General features: G+C 51.0%; 7 protein-coding genes across 7 annotated transcripts; 2 read left to right on the top strand and 5 right to left on the bottom strand.

The window, feature by feature from the left end:
- Positions 1-349: 349 nt before the first annotated feature.
- On the bottom strand, positions 350-3,124 carry A1O5_03633 (uncharacterized protein; the record flags this gene model as incomplete). The annotated part of the gene is made up of 8 exons (XM_007744244.1): positions 350-842; positions 893-1,054; positions 1,101-1,331; positions 1,381-1,513; positions 1,565-1,764; positions 1,820-2,833; positions 2,894-2,976; positions 3,035-3,124. 8 exons carry the CDS (start codon positions 3,122-3,124, stop codon positions 350-352), a joined length of 2,406 nt encoding a protein of 801 aa, XP_007742434.1.
- Positions 3,125-6,014: 2,890 nt separating this feature from the next.
- A1O5_03632 (uncharacterized protein) lies at positions 6,015-7,357 on the top strand (the record flags this gene model as incomplete). The annotated part of the gene is made up of 3 exons (XM_007744243.1): positions 6,015-6,298; positions 6,349-6,781; positions 6,869-7,357. 3 exons carry the CDS (start codon positions 6,015-6,017, stop codon positions 7,355-7,357), a joined length of 1,206 nt encoding a protein of 401 aa, XP_007742433.1.
- A 416-nt stretch (positions 7,358-7,773) lies between these two features.
- A1O5_03631 (uncharacterized protein) lies at positions 7,774-8,877 on the bottom strand (the record flags this gene model as incomplete). Its single annotated transcript, XM_007744242.1, has 1 exon — positions 7,774-8,877. One exon carries the CDS (start codon positions 8,875-8,877, stop codon positions 7,774-7,776), a length of 1,104 nt encoding a protein of 367 aa, XP_007742432.1.
- Positions 8,878-9,627: 750 nt separating this feature from the next.
- A1O5_03630 (uncharacterized protein) lies at positions 9,628-10,779 on the bottom strand (the record flags this gene model as incomplete). The annotated part of the gene is made up of 3 exons (XM_007744241.1): positions 9,628-10,128; positions 10,200-10,616; positions 10,672-10,779. 3 exons carry the CDS (start codon positions 10,777-10,779, stop codon positions 9,628-9,630), a joined length of 1,026 nt encoding a protein of 341 aa, XP_007742431.1.
- A 351-nt stretch (positions 10,780-11,130) lies between these two features.
- A1O5_03629 (uncharacterized protein) lies at positions 11,131-12,597 on the bottom strand (the record flags this gene model as incomplete). The annotated part of the gene is made up of 1 exon (XM_007744240.1): positions 11,131-12,597. The coding sequence occupies one exon, from the start codon at positions 12,595-12,597 to the stop codon at positions 11,131-11,133; it is 1,467 nt and encodes a 488-aa protein (XP_007742430.1).
- A 1,464-nt stretch (positions 12,598-14,061) lies between these two features.
- On the top strand, positions 14,062-14,410 carry A1O5_03628 (uncharacterized protein; the record flags this gene model as incomplete). The annotated part of the gene is made up of 2 exons (XM_007744239.1): positions 14,062-14,143; positions 14,229-14,410. Coding segments are annotated over 2 exons (264 nt in total), but the record flags the coding sequence as incomplete, so codon positions are not given.
- A 331-nt stretch (positions 14,411-14,741) lies between these two features.
- A1O5_03627 (uncharacterized protein) lies at positions 14,742-15,518 on the bottom strand (the record flags this gene model as incomplete). The annotated part of the gene is made up of 1 exon (XM_007744238.1): positions 14,742-15,518. The coding sequence occupies one exon, from the start codon at positions 15,516-15,518 to the stop codon at positions 14,742-14,744; it is 777 nt and encodes a 258-aa protein (XP_007742428.1).
- Between the last annotated feature and the right edge of the window lie 446 nt (positions 15,519-15,964).

The raw sequence follows: 15,964 nt of genomic DNA, 5'->3' as shown, positions 1-15,964 counted from the left end.
TATTCCACCCACAGACGGAATCCAATTTTCCTTCTCTCTCAGACAATCTCAGCTCTTGAGCGAGTGGCACACCTGCTTGGTGGAAAGGAAGACTCGTTGCGGAACTCTCCTTTTGGCAATGTCAGGAGGGACTGGAATAACACTTCCCAGGCATTTTATGCCTCCGGGAACAGTAAAAGCGATGCGAGAAGCGAATAGATTTCCTCTTGGAAGCGATCTTTATCGTGACATGTTGACCTGGACTGATTCCAGACCGAATCAGGCAAATCATATGTGGAAAACTGCTTGCGACGAAGATGTGCAACGACCGACAATACGGTAATAGGAAAAACAGATTGCTTTTCCCAAACTAGCCCTGAGGTGGCTGCATCTGTGGCTTCCGTCTCTTCGGGCCTGGCCTCACTGATTCTTGACCGTCGAGAACCCTGCGCTTCGGCTTCTCCGAGGCGACAAGCTTGGCCTGCCACTTCCTCTTAATATCCAGGAGAATCTCCAATGTCCTTGAAGCATTCTTGAAAACCTTCCCCAGTTCTGCTAATGCTTTGCAGCAGGTATCGAGATGTCGTTGGAGATTTAATTTGTCAGTTCCCTCCAAGTCGAGGACCGAAGCCAACACCAGGATGATGGCCGCTGAGAACACGATGCTTACCACCTCGACGTTGACGAAACGCAGTGGATAGTTTGCCTTGTAAAGACCAAGCAGCATGGATATTGCAACAGCTGACTCTATGCATACTGCTCGAGCATGTATATGCCGGATGTTGGAATTTATCGTAGTCGAAGCTGCCGGCTTCGACATAAATGGGCGATGGATATAGATCATGAATTGGTGGTATTGCATGCTAAAACTGATTAGCACAGCCTAAGGCGTATTAAGAGATAGGTGACATACTGCAATACCAAGACATGGGGCTGGTACTTCATATTACTGTCATGCTTGTCAAGAGTGACCTGGAGTGCCGGTGGCAGGTTTTGCCGCCATCGATCTAATTTGGAAACAGTCTCATCCGCAAATGTCTGCAATACTCTGTCTGATACATCCGAACGTTCATACCTAGAATGTTAGCGATTGTCGCATAGGAAACTGGGAAGATGCTCACAAAACATGGCTAAGATCATCCATGACCTCGCACAGCAGCACCCATTGGCGAGGAAGCAAACCGTTAGGGTCGGACGAATCAGTCACTGGTAGGGCTGCCTCTGGCAAGTTCTCAAGCATGCCGTAAGGTACCCATCGTTGAAGTTCAGGGCTCGGATTGGCGGGTCGCTGCACTGATGGATTGTGGTTGCTGATACGACAAGGTGGTCTCCCCAGATAGAAGCCCCAGAGGCTGCGGAGTCGTGAGCACAGAACTGTGAAAGGACATAGGGGGGACATACTGATCAACTACAAAACTTCCCCAGAATGCCATTTTCCGAGCCTCAGCCTCAGCGGGACTCATGAGACCTTTGGCCACATATTGCGTCATGTCGAGGTGCAGACCGAGATCAAATGACAAACGGACGGACATCCCTATGGAAAAATCAGTTACTGATGATCATTGATTGATCAAGAGTGGCTTACCACTGTAGAGCCATCCGCGTGCGTCATTTGTGGATGCCGCCTCGAAAGAACTCAAAATCACCAATGCTTGCACGGTTGCAACTCGGGGACTGTCAAGCTCGACGTCTAACCAGATTTTGGCGCGCTTCGCAAAGTACTTTGGCAGGGGGAGGGGGCAATTTTCGTGTCGGCCCGTGTCATAGATAGCGCCAAAAGCACACCTTTGGTTAGGTTAGTATAGTCGTCTGCAAGGAAAGAGGAACATGAATTGCTTACATCGCGTTGATCAGCGTCTCCGACAAGTAGGAGCTGCGACCAGGACTGGTGCGTTGCATTCTCCTTGCTTGTCTATACAGTTCTCGATCCACAACGTGTAATGTTGGATCCTGCCAGGTGAAGTATAGATTGGCTAAATGATCTTCCAAGGTGGCATCAATGTGTTGGCCAATTCCTGCGGCTTCCAACAATCTTTGACCACGGTTTCGCGCAATAGTTGATTCGGCGGATTGAGTAAATAGCCCAGTAACATCACGTAGTGGAAGGTTTGAGGTGGCCCCAAAATATCGAAGCTCGCCATCATCGGTTACTTGAAGGGTCCCCATTCTTTCGGAAATCTCGCTGATGACGCCGTCAGAGCCTTCGTCTTCCGGGGCTAGTCGCACGTCCAGATCAGTGCCTGAAACAGACTCGGGCGAGGTTAAAGGTCCCAGAGATTGATCAGCTCCAGACACGTCCATATCCGGATAAGGAATTTGCAAGTCGGTCCAGCCGTATGTCATGCCCAGTGGCATGGCATTCAGTCCCGTGAAATCCGTAGTCCATTCAGGGAAGCCGATGTTGCTATCCTGCAGCGTGGCCAATTGATCGTCCATATCCGTGTAGTTGGAGAAAAGATCACCTGCCTCTGGTGCAGATGCCTGTATCGGGCGGTCGCTATTCATCTGGTCAAGGTCAACCATGAACTCCTGAGGGGTCCCAAGAGACACATTGTTCTGATACGGCTGTGGCTGAGAGTGCCTTTGCCGTGACTCTTGCGAATTGAATCCAGGTAGCGGGATTGTATCGCTGAGAAGCTCTTCCCGTTCAGCAGAGGCTTCTGGCTCTAATATTTCAGCGGCCGGTTGTTCCTTTGGCGATGTGGCGGGCAGCTGTAGAGTTTCGATCAGGCGGTCTATCAATTCAGCGTCGTTGGCATTCAGTGGTGGAGGTTGTAACCCATGGGCGCGAATGAATTGCTCTAGCCCCAACAGCCGAGCTGAAAAGGCTTGGATGGCTTTACGGACAGGTATCCTTGAAGTGGTTAACTGTGAATATTTGAAGTTCGAACCCGGATGTGCATCCTCGACATACCTTCGTTTGTCTTCCCCTTGCGCATAGACACAATGCTTCTTCTTCTTTTCGCAATTGCCACAAACCGGATGAACACCATCGCACTGTGAATCATGAACATCAATCGCATTCGGATACCAAGGGCGGACAGCCACTGCATACTCTGATTTTCCCGTCGCGGCATGTGATGCAAGCAGTCGACACGTACTTCCTTCTGGTTGACTTGGGCTGTTCGCCTGCCTGTGTAGACATCGTTTCAATTAAAATAAAGAGTTGATACCGCTATGAAGCGTAGTTAAGACCAGTCGTGAAGGGAAGCTAAGATGAGTTCACTAGCCAGGATGCGATGATCAATTCAGAGTTCTGAGGTTCAAAGCACATTGATAGCTGGACTTGGAGGCTCCATTGTACGAAAAGCCATATACACCGACGTTGGTTTGCCAGCAATCGTGGGTGCTTGAAAGTTGACGAGGACACGGAGAATTTAGAGTGTTTCCATCGCGCCCCTAAAGGTCCCACGGATGGCCCATGGTAGGCCGCTCGGTTTTGGAAGGCCTTGTTTATGAGTATTAGATTGTTCTTGCCTCCCCCTTGATGGCTTAGTCAGATACACACGCGCAGCCATGATAAATGTCTGGTAAGGGGCCCGATTAGTGCGGGGTCAAACGAGGCACTGCTGTGAATAAATCCGGGGTTATGGAAGAGAGTGGGTAGAGGCAGTGGATTCGAATCTAGGTATCTATCTCACCGCTCATGTATTCTTCGGTATGGGTGGTGTACGGCTAAACCCCGCCACAACAAATACGAACATCGTGACACTTGACCCGCGTCTTGTTACGGCTTTTCCCAAATTCAACATACACAGCGCCGACAAACAATCACCCGCCTCGACCATTGTCTATTGTAGCAGCTTCGAGGAGGGGTTGGGGTGCACGGACGTATAAGATCTGTTCCTCAAGCTACGGTGCAAGTCGGATTGCGAGAAAGACTGTGCGGTTGGGCCGGAGCTGCTGCCACTCCAACCGTCTGCTGACGAATATTCCAAATAAACACATCCATGGCCCTCCAAGGCACTGCTTGAACCATCACAATATCTACCTGTTCCTGACTGCAAATGAGCTAGTCATGGGTCATTGCTGAATGAAACGGCTTCGTGACTCGCTGATGAGCCTTCAGATCTACAGGCGCTAGACGAGGGTCTTGTATGGCTTATAGCCCACAGATGATCGTTTGTCTGGAGATTCTAGAACAATGGCTAGTTTTAGAAGGTCTTATCCCCTCTGCTATGTAAGTCTGTAAGCGTTGCCGCGTCCCTGCCTCCCTCGTTACCTCGTGCCAAGTCCACTGTAGATTTCTGAGCCCTTCTCACTGCTCTATCCGCTTCCTGTCCAGTTCGTTAGTAATTGCTTTTGTTTGATGCCGCACATCCAAAGGTTTCATATCGGTAATCGGAGCATTTGGAGTATCGTATTGAAAGACTCGTGACTAGCAACATGAACGACCTGCAAACGATTGAGGACGTTCAAGCGCACATCTCACAAACAGCCTATCTATGCTAGCTGGCTAATCACAGCACTGAGTGAACTGAGTTGATCTTTTCGAGTCGACAAGACTTGCAGCACTACTTCAAAGACTTGGTACTTTGTTCCATGACCGAGAAGATAATTGGCAGTGAGTCGAGAGAATTGTACTTGTTAGTTGTGGCCTGGATGTACAATTCCAGATACAAGTTCTTTCGCCTCTGTTCGCCTCTGCAAAGTATCATTGCAGTCGGACTCTGGCTTCAACAATATTTCTCCATATAATTGACCTTGTTCGGTGTTTCACATGCGACAGCATCTCCCTAGTAGTCGTTGCGGAAGCCATATTCAAGTGCCAGCTTGTTGATTCTCGGACATCAAGAGCTACTGCCCAAAGCCAGCGTAGAACTGTAAAGAAAAGACGAAAACAAGAAGATCACGACCTGCATTCTCCTAGTTAGTGAGTTAAATGTACAGCATTGTCAGATGTGCAAATATAATGAAGATATGGTTGAGGGGAGGATCAACCGAGATGGAAGATAGACGAAGTTGTGCTCCAAATCAAGGGGCGCAAGGCTGGGATCTCCTGACAAGGCTGGGGTGCTCCTTTCCTCGCCGGAGAATTGTTGTCCCAGCCTCCGGAACCCAGCCTTGGGGCCCGAAATTTTGAGAGCTCCAACTTCTTTTCTAGTAGCAACTTCCCAGATGCTTTTAATCATCAGCACGAACTATCATCATGAGCAAACATCTCTCTTCCTGCTGTAGCCATAACAGGTAATTCTACTACCACCGTCTCATAATCCCAACATTTTGGGAATTCTGCGGGCTTTCTTTGGCCTTCCCAACCACAATACCACGTCCACCGTGATATTTCCCTGCCCACGAACATTCCAATGTTGAAACTAGTATAGCCTCCTGCCTCCAAACTCATGGCAATATGATGCTATAAAAATTGGTTTGCTTAGGGAAGGGGTCTTTGTTCGAATTCTCTCCCATTAACGCGTTTCAGCTGAGCTGTTTTAGCTACAGTGAATTGGAGTTGACCTCTCTCAAGTTTGGCTACCGTATCCCTAGGGGCTTGCTGCTTGTTTCGATAACACGTCCTCTGGCTGAAGACTCGCACTCACAGCTGCCTCATCACTAACTTTACTTTGATCCTTGTTCATTTACCCCTCAAACAGCTTGCGAGCCACAATGCTCAGTTTGGAAGGACAGCGAGGGGGCTACATGCAAGATCCAGGGAACTGTTATGCATGAACTTGTGCCTATCCCTTGTTGGATTGTCACCATATGCCGTGAGTATTCGATACATCCGCTGACAGCATTTTAATCGGCTCAAAACACCGCGTCTTGTGCATGCACTGCCCGCATTCCATAGCCTTGCTCGGGGCAAGTCACTATACATTCTGACCATTCAGAACGAAAGGCTGCCGTCATGGCGATTCCAACAGGTACACAAGCCACATTATGGTCAATGCCAGCAAAAATTACTGTCAAAGCTTTTATCCCTTTCTGAAGAGGAGAGACCTCTGAGGTATAAATTGCAATGCTCAGCAGCCCGCGCTGTAGGCTCCATGCTCATCAACTTTGGTCCCGAAGAGAAACCCTGAAACACCACAACCATGCTGCTCCTCCGGCAGTCTTTCATGGTTCTTGCAACCGTGTTCCCTTTCGCCCTGACCCAAGGGGATAGTGGAGTTACCACTGCTACTCTAGAGCGGACTTTCACGGCGTTTGCGACCTCTCAACCATCGAGCGTGGCCACAACCCGCGTCACAAAATTCCTCGACACCACAACACTGACCACCACTTTGCGAAACACCACAACGAGTCCTCTACAATACACCGTGGTCATCCCTTATGTCTATCTGACGACCGTCGATGTTACGTGCACCTATAAGGCAACGTTGGTCCCCACTCTTCGGTGGCAAGCGGTCACGCTAATCCAAGTTTCAGCACCGATACTATCACTATCACTTCCACAAGGACACAGTATGACATAACGAACAGTACCTCAACCTCTTATACCAATGTTACCGCAAATGCAACCACCACACTTTTTACGGAAAGTGTCATCACCGTATCCACACCGACAGGTTTTGTCCCGGTAGAAGAGTCTTCTGGGGATGAAAACTACAGTGGAACTATCAAGCGCCGCGACACGGACCCCGGAGGAGACGTTCTGTTTCCCCGACAGGCTATCGCTCCGCCTGATACCTCCTATATCTCTCTCATTTCCATTGTCACTCGGTTGGTTCCAAGGACAACTTCTACTATATTCGTGACCGTGACAAAGACAAGCATCGTGCGACCACCGCGGACAGTGACGCAGCCGACGACCAGTACAGTAACCCGCATTGTGGGCGTTCCTGATGCGCCAGTGAACTCTGTAAGTTCCATCCTCAAACCCTTGTCTTCCGCACATCGGTTTTCTCTCAAGCAAAAGTGGTCAACTCGTGGCTGATCATCGTTTTAGACAGTGGTGGTGACGGCTTCTACCACCGAAAATGTGACAAATACCATTACCTTCCGGACGGAAACAACGGTAGCCACCATCACAAACACGCAGCTCAATTACACAGCCACCAGATCAACATATCTCGCTTGTGCAAGCAATAACCTCCTCGGGCCCCGAATCCAGGACCGCAGCTACATCAGCAATGTAGTTGACAACACGCGGTCCAATGTCGGGACGAGGACCGACGCGACCTCGAGCTACGAGTGCTGCACCATATGCCAGGACGTCGACGGCTTCTGCGACTTCGCCTACTACGACACGGAGGCCGACACCGCGGGGAACAACTGCGTGCTGTTCAAGGCAAACGCGCCAAAGAAGGGCGGCAGCAGTGCCACATGTGCCCATGCAAAGGCCGGCTTCTACAACACCAACAACAGAACGGAAAACAGATGGGTCGTCATGAACGGGCCGTGTGGCCAGCTGGTGCATGGGAACCCCAACAAGTGAGAGTCTACCGACGGCTCTCGTGCCCACATCATAATACGATACTATATACTCGGTATATAGTCGGCCTGCTCTGGGCTGTTAGCTACGTAGTTGCCATGGTGACGCGGGCAACCTGGACGGAGTGCGGTGAAAGAGGATACGGCAGGAAGCGGAGGGCAGAGTGCGAAGACAGGCTGAATACAATCAGAGGCTTACAAAAATTCCGGGCTGGTTCGCCATTTCTCACAGAAGATCAATAATTATGTGCTATTGTATGCATGGATGTCCGGACGGGGCACTCCTCAAGCCCGCTTTGGTCAAGGGGCACATCATGTGGCATTTTTACTAGCGCATCTATGTAAAAGAACCTCCATTTCCTTCCTTGACCGGCTAGGCCGAGTCCAAGAAGAAGAAAAAGGAGTATTTTTTTTTCTTTATCACACCAGCTCCTTGTCCACCACGCAGACAGCCTTGCCTTTGATCTTGCCGGCCTCGAGCAGCTCAAACATCTTGGGCACGTCCTCGAGGCCCTGGAAGACCTGCGTCTCGGCGACGATGCCGTGCTCGGCCACGGTGCGCAGCATCTCATCCGCCAGCTGCTTACCGCCGTGCATGGTGCCCTTGATGGTGATGTCGCGCAGCACAATGTCCATGAACGGCACAGTCACCTCGGGCGGCTGCGCGGCCTCCACGACGGTGCCGTGCGTGCGCGTGATGGCCGCCGACAGCGCCGCCGTCGACGGATGGTCGCTCACGTTGACTGTGGCGTCGACGCCGCCTTGTCCGCTCGTCAGCGCCCGCACGCTCGCGACTACCGCGTCCTTGCCCTCGCGCGCGTCCAGGACGTGGTCGGCGCCGTACTTCTTCGCGATCTCGAGTCCCTCGTCTCGCGCCTCCACCGCAATCACGTTCAACCCGGCGGCCTTTGCGAACTGCACGCCAAAGTGTCCCAGCCCGCCCCCGGCGCCCACGATCGCCACCCACCCGCCCTTCCCGACGCCGCTGACTTGCAATCCCCGGTAGACGGTGACGCCAGCGCACGCCAGCGGAGCAGCGGTCAGGAAACTCACGCCGTCGGGGACTTTGCAACTCATCCGCGAGTCGACCACGTGGTACTCGGCAAAGGCACCGTCGGTCATGACGCCCGCGGCGCCGTCGATGTCGAAGCAGTATTGCTTCCAGTCCTTCTCCACGGGTGCTAGGCAGTTCTCGCAGTGGCCGCAGGAGTGGAACGTGATGCCCGACATGACCCGGTCACCAGGTTTGAAGTCCTGGACCGAGGAGCCCGCTGCGACCACAACACCGGTGCCCTCGTGCGACAGGGTCATGGGCAGGCCGTGCTTGGGCGGCATCGCGAAGCCCGCCTGGACCATAAGGTCGGTATGGCACAGGCTGGCGACGGCGGTCCGGAGGAGGAGATCGAACGGACCCAAATCGCCCGCTGCAGGGGCTTTTGTTTTCTGCACAACCGGCGGGGCCTTGAACTCGACGAGTTGAGCGGCGAGCATTTCGCTAGGGACCTCGACTGTCGCGGTCGACATTATGGGATATGGCGTAGTGGGGAGCTTGCTGCTGGGATTCGCAAGCGGAAGAACCTCACTCTGGCCTCTCTGCTCAAATGGACCGAAGATGATCTTATTGATGTATCGAACAGCGCGGGTCGAGTCTATATTGACGGTTTGGACGATGTCTGGATCTGTCTTCCTTCGACAGGCTAGAGTCAAGAGCACAGGGTCTAGAAAGGCAGCGGCTATTTACGGTATAAAACTGTTGTTGCTGTCGTCCAACGACTCCAATATCACTTGATTGAGAGAAATTGCTTCCTACAAGTCAGTCATTGTATATTCGGCGTCCGCTGGCCATCGAATCCGACCGGCAGATGATGCTGTACCCCTCTCGGAAGAAGGAGTAAGCGAGTCAAAGGCTTCGTTTACCCCCACTTGAACAACACATCACCAGGACTTATCGCCCAATGTTTGGATGCCAAGTGTGCACAAGGGCAATGGCGAATAGGGAACGGTTGGGAAAGCTCACCGATACCCAATTTCCCGTGGCAAGAACAGATTACTTTTCAGAGAACTAGAATTGGATAATTAGAACGAGAGATTCCGCGCGGAACAGTGCTCTATTCCTTGATGCTGTTGTAGGGGAGAGCACTCTTCCCAGATCGCACGTCGTGGATCTATACGTGCCGCCCAACTAGATGGCGCACCTGTTACAGTAGGCAAGAGCTCTCATATAACAAGTAGCCTTGAGAAGGCAGGAGGATAAACTGGGCTCGTGCCCTGACCCTATTTGGTCACCACTTCATTGACGGGCGCAACAGGTCTCCCCGTCTTGAACAGACTCCTGATATTGTCAAAACATTCCCTCTCGGATTTCATGAATGCGACATCCGTAAGACCTCCCATATGGGGCTGGACAACTACTTTGTCGCTAGCCAGGAAATAGGGGTTGATATTTGGCTCGTTGCAAAAGACATCAAGGCCGGCGCGCGTTACGTTGCCTGATTCCAGAGCTCTGATCAACGCTTCCTCATCGACGATAGCACCACGAGCAGTGTTGACGAAGAAGGCGCCCGGTTTCATAGCGGCAAATTCGGCATGAGAGATGAGATTCGTGGTCGATTCATTGAGCGGACATGAAATGGAGACTATGTCGGAGTCGCCGAGGAGTGAGTGAAGGGTGGAGCAATATTCTGCCTTATACTCTTGCTCCACTTCCAGAGGGAGTCGATTGCGGTTGTAGTACTTTATTCTGAGGTTGAAGACGGAGGCTTTCTTTGCCGTATACTAGCGCCGAAAGTTCACTGTCAGCAGTCGACGGCCACAAGGGAACCCTAGAAGTACTGAGTATTACACACCTTCCCGATTGCCCCCATACCCACGATTCCAAGAGTCAACCCTGTTGGGTCTCGACTTGGGACAAGGCCCTGCTTCCAATTGCCAATCCTGGCGCTCTTTTCGCCTCTGGTAGTATCTCTCAGTACCGCCAGTGTCAAGAAAATGGCCATATCTGCGGTTGCTTCGGCGACAGCGTCTCGGGTGTTGCAGAACCAGACATTGTTGCGCGTCATCCAGTCGACGTCAAACTCGTTGAACCCGGCTGAAGCAGAGGTAATGATCTTGCAATGAGGCAACAAGCTGCCAAGGAGATCTTCATCAAATGGCTCGTATGGAATCGTTCCCATGCGAATGATGAAGGCATCGACTGGACGGGACCTGGCTATAAATTTTGGGAGGAGATCTTGAGTTTCCTGGCGATTTGTTGCTGGAAGGATCTGATTGCCTTTAGAAAGCGGGCTATACGGTACGTGTCTCAAGGGGTTGGACTACCTCAAAGTCAAACTCTCGCTTGAAGTCTTCCAGAAATTCATCGCCGACATATTTTGGGTCGCCTAAAGCCACGACAAGGGGCTTCGTTGATGAAGATGTTGGGGACATATCAAGATTGAGGACGCTGGTCTCCTAAGTTCCTGCTCCGCGATACTTTCTGCCCCTGATGTTGATTCCGTTGTTGTAGATCTGAGTTGAAACCCTATGAATACGACCTATCTTGGACCTATCTCGCTGTAACGTAACAATGTTGTAGCCCATCTCCGATAACGGCTTTCTCAACTAGTTCGGGGTTCTCCGGGGACACCAGAGTCGTGAATTGGAACAATGTGGATGGCTTCATCTCTTTGTGGTGGCCATCCCCTGGCGCAGGAATCAGAATGTTCCGTGTCTCTCAGGAGCATGGGCTCCCCCATCTCCCACGTGTTCAGCCGAACGTGTTCTCTGCGCAGATTCATGTCAAAGTTGAGATCGAGCAGACAGCTTCAAATCGTCATCGGTAGACAGTTCCACGTTCCTGAGTGCTCTCGGGCTGCTACTGCCCTCCATAAGGATATTAACAGGTTCTTGGCCTGGCTGCGATTTCCTCCATTTCCAGCTCTGAATCAGCTGGCGACCCATGCCAACACTTTCCATAATATCAACAATCCATTTGCCGATGTTGGGAAGATATTTGAAAGCATGGCCGCTCCCGCCAGTCGCAACCAAGACTGAATCTTGACCAGGTAAGTGGTCGATCACATAGTGGTTGTCGAAAGAGTCAGTGTACCAACATAATCGAGTCAACTGAAGATCGATCCCTTCTTCCACCAGCTCTGGCAGAAACTCGGTGACGAAAGACTTGAAGACTTCTAACGCTTGCTTGGGGATCTGCGCAATTTTCTCGCCGTCCGTATATCTCGTGATGGGCACACTGCGCTCTTTGCCGTCGGATTGAGTCTTTGGATTGGTGTATTTCGTACCTCTGTACCCAATCTTCATGTATCCTCTTCCATCTCGGGGAAAACCATAGAGGCCACCCGTGGCACCATCCCGCATTTTGTATGACCAAGATGGAAACTTCTCTGGGGCGAACTGTTCGAAGAGCGGTGATTCGAGAGGTATCTTCAACATCACCACAGACCCAGCCGTAGTTTCGCAGATACCGTCGAGCTCTGGAATCAACGAGGGCGTCCACCCGCCGCATGCCATGATGACTTTCGACGCAGGGTGGTTCTGACCATCCTTCATGACGACCCCGTTCACTCGTCCTCGTTCGTCGTAGCTGAATGCTTCGAAATGACCAGAGTCAGGATGCAGTACGAAGTGAACGCCGATTTGCTTTGCCTTATGCAGCGCAAAACGACAAGCTCTATCAGCAACGGCAATGCCACCTGTTGTGTCGAGAACGCCGAGGCAGCCTTTGCCTTTAGATTTTCGTCTGAACGGATCCATTGCATTTCCAAAGCCTCTCTTATTGGCAATTTCATTATGCCGATTGTCGGTAGTGATGAGTTGTGTATCGGTGAAGCCAGCTCGCTGCATGTTTCTGATCGTTGCTTTCTCAAAATCAGGAAGTTCATTCTGGTCGGTCAATGAGAGATGGCCGTTGTTGATGAAGACTTTATCCGCCCTACTCATGCCACCAGGGACGCAGCTACCGTCGCTGATCTCTTTGTTCCATGCCTCCCAGCACTCGATAGCTTCGCAAGAGAGGGCCTGGTATTCTGTTTGTTCGCCATATGCGGACCGAATAATCTTGTTCATATCGGAAGAAGCGGAATCACAGCCTGAAATGTAGTCATACTTTGTGATTTCGTATGGCTGTGCGTCAAAGACGGCGACATTGTTGTAGCCTCTCTCTGCTAGATGAAGAGCAGTACTCAGTCCGAATACGCCTGCGCCGACAATGACGATACGGTCTGTCTTTGCTGGATGTCGTGCCATTTTTCGAGCCGTATCCGAGTTAAGCGATGCGATCAAGAGTCTGACTACTCTTAATTTGGGTTACAAATTGCAATTTCGCTTCGCTGGTGAGGGAGCAAGAGTCGGATATACACTCCCATCACTCAAGGTGGTGTTCAATATTCATTGTTTGCCGGCAACCGCACAAGTTGCGTCACAGTTTCGGACAAATGCGATGCGAGCGTCTCCCGTGGCGGTGTTCGACTAAAGGACATCAACGATGCATTTGTCAGGCCAGTCGCAGTGACAAGGCGGATAGAAGGAGTTGCATGAACTCTGGTAGCAGGAAAGAAATCATCCTGTTTGCTTCCAAGGTAGCAGATCAACATATTCTTTCATAGTGATACACATATAGGGTGATTCCGAAGCGCAGAATATGATGCTCATTCTCCTTCCATCAAGACGCCTATAGATTTTTAGACCACGAGTCACTCGGAATGTTCTATTACAGGATTTAGAATAACTCCAGGGCACAATACCTCGTTCCAAGGGGCATAAGTGAGAGGTCGCTTGACTGGGCATGTTATTTGGTATCAAGAAGCATGGTGACAAGTGAAGGACTGCGTAAAGAACGAGCCCAAAGCCAGCGCTCCATTGACAATTTCAACGTACGAGCAAGCATTCGCACGTAACCTTCGAAAGCAGAGGATAGAGGCGAGGGAAGCTTGGACTCAGGTATCCGTCAGGAGTCAAATTGTGCCCACCCATTTTTTATTGTATTCCTATCTTCTAGACTCGAGATCGCGCGGATTAATGTAGACGAAGGGAAACTCTTCGGGTTCTTTCTCGGAGTTGGGGGATTGTAGGATCATCGAAAGATGGCGAAACACCACAGCAAACGGCAAGTTGATATTGCCATGTTGTGCCTGGTGGTCTGCGACATGGATGGTTGCTGGTTGACTGAGCAAAATGCAAAAAAGGTGAGCGAATGGTTAAGAGCTAAGAGAGAAAGTGATTGCCGAAGGAATGGAAAAGAAAGAAGGGAGGACTGTCCTAGAAATGGAAGAGGCGCAGACTGCAAGTTTGCATTTAAATGTACAACAATGTACAACACTGAGTATTGAGATGGATGGAATAGCGCAGGTAAAAGGGACAATGGCAGCAAGGGACAGCAAAGAGCTCCAGGTACCTCGCGGGTCATTAAAGGCATGTCGGGTGCCCCTCGTGCCCCTCCTGTATAGCACCTACAAGGGACCGATGTGACCGATGGTACCTGTAGATCACCAGGCCATTAATAGTCAAGCTTCTCTTGGCGTGTTTGCAGCTTATGCATCCACTATTCCGGGGGCGAAAACAGCTCTCGCTTCCCTTCTGAGATATAAGCCATCAAGCCCATCAAAGCATCAGGCAAAGAGACCTACAAAGTCTGACTTGAATATTCATCCATTCGAAGAAAATGTAATTGGGAGTCCGGAGTCGCAAATCGAAAAAAGAAGGATGGGTTTTTCAAGAAAAGAGGACAAGTTCCCTGAGTTCGAAAACCCCAGGGCTTTCGACAAGGAGGATTGTCTTTCGTGCAGGGTTCTCGGTATGGAGTGACCATATGCCCATAAACAGATTTCCACCCAAAGTCCCGCTTCAGAGAGACTGACTGTTGCTTCTTTTTTCCCCAGGCTCAACGGCGTTCGTGGGCCTAGGTGGCTACACATACTTTTCGGGCATGCAGCAACTTCGCGCCCGGCAGAAGGCTATCGAATTCAGCAAATCCAAGTACAAGTACGGCTCACGCCAACTGGGCATCTTGTCATTGTCTGCAACACTCATGGGCTTGGGGGTCTATCGCATGTTCATCTAGGGCATTCTGTGGTGATGGTCGGTCATTGCTATGTTATTCTATCCTTGTTCAACGGGAGACGAGGCTGGTCAACATATGTAACAAGTCGAATGACTCAAGGAATCAAATCTGTATTAGGGGCACCACCTCAGGACCCCTTTGAAAGCATCGAGTACTCTGTATCTGTTCTCTCTAAAATGCTCAACTCGAGCCAATACATGAATGCACTCTACCGCGCTAAACTTCGCCATGCTGATGGTCATGTCCTCATAAGAATATACCTTTCCACGCACTAGACTAAAAGATCTTGGTCATGGCGCTGAACACGTAACCCTGGTTGGGTAGCCCAAAATCATGAAATACGTCCCTTCTTGCTGCTTTCGAATCCATCCCTTGGTCCAATGTTGGAAATGTCAAAGAAGTCGGGTATCTGAAATTTGCGCTTAGTGCCGGCTGTGAAAGTAAATTCTCTCGTCGATGATCGTGTTCCGTGTCTTTGGTTACCGCTTCTATGGGGTGTGCGATTTCCTCGGTTGTTGACAAGACTTGCCCGATTCGCGTTGCCTGACGTTGATGAAGAGCCCTGAGCTTCCGAGGGTGAATTGCCGTCCTCATCGGTCTGCATGTCGTCGAGTGATGTTGGAGCTGAGATTCCACCGAAGTAGAACATGGGGGTCGACGTCGCCTGATCCTGGAGAAGAGGAATTTGGGTATCGTCGGTTTGGGTACCGGACTCTGCTCTCGCAGGTTCAGACCGGGCTGTTGGAGTTATGACCGGTTGTTCGCCTGCTGGAGTGGCACCTCGTAGTCTTTGCCCGGATTCACTTCTTTCATCATCACTTTCGATTTGGTGATGATGGGTAGACCCTTCATATCTTTCCGTAGCCCACTGCCTCACCCTCCAGCCCTCGCCATCTTGTAGACCGAGATTCTCTTTATCCAGGAAACTAAGCAGGTCCTCCAGAGCATCTTGATATCCAGCTTGACGGCTGGCATTTTGATCTGTGACTGCTGACTTGTATAGGTTTGTGACGGAGAGGGCAGCGGTCCGGAAGGCTTGGAGGAGTTGTTCAGGCGGAGCAGGCCGAGTCGAGGGTAGCGAGGTGTTGAGAGACCTCATCGAGTCCATGATGGAGACTCGAGGAGGCTCTTGGGGTTTGATAAGGAGATGTAGGAGCGGTGCGTCGGGCGCCTAGCAAACGTCCTGATTACAGAGCGGTCGTGGGAGGGGTTTGTTTTTGATGCCGGGCGTCAGAAGAGAGAAAGATTGATTCTGTCGGCAAAATAGAAGATGGATGTCAAAGAAGTAGTAGAGCTCAGAAGCAGTCGTGGTCCGCTTGCACAAGGAGGCGAGGGGGACAAGCAGCGACAGTGTAGTTGCGGTTGGGCAGCTGGCGGAATGAAAGCAGGCCGAAGACAGCAATTGTGAAGTGGAGTGTAAGTCTCTGCGACATGTGACCACGTTTCGGCGGATATGTTGATCCGTCTCGCCTCCATCGGAAGGTGAGGTCACGTGGATGGTTCAACGCGGCATGTAAGCCGAACCATGGACGTGTTGTGGCCAATCAAAAACCA

Source organism: Cladophialophora psammophila (assembly GCF_000585535.1).
Source record: "Cladophialophora psammophila CBS 110553 chromosome Unknown aczJe-supercont1.4, whole genome shotgun sequence".
Taxonomy (NCBI): domain Eukaryota; kingdom Fungi; phylum Ascomycota; class Eurotiomycetes; order Chaetothyriales; family Herpotrichiellaceae; genus Cladophialophora; species Cladophialophora psammophila.
Note: the sequence above shows the minus strand (reverse complement) of the source record. Positions and strands in the feature narration are given on the sequence as shown.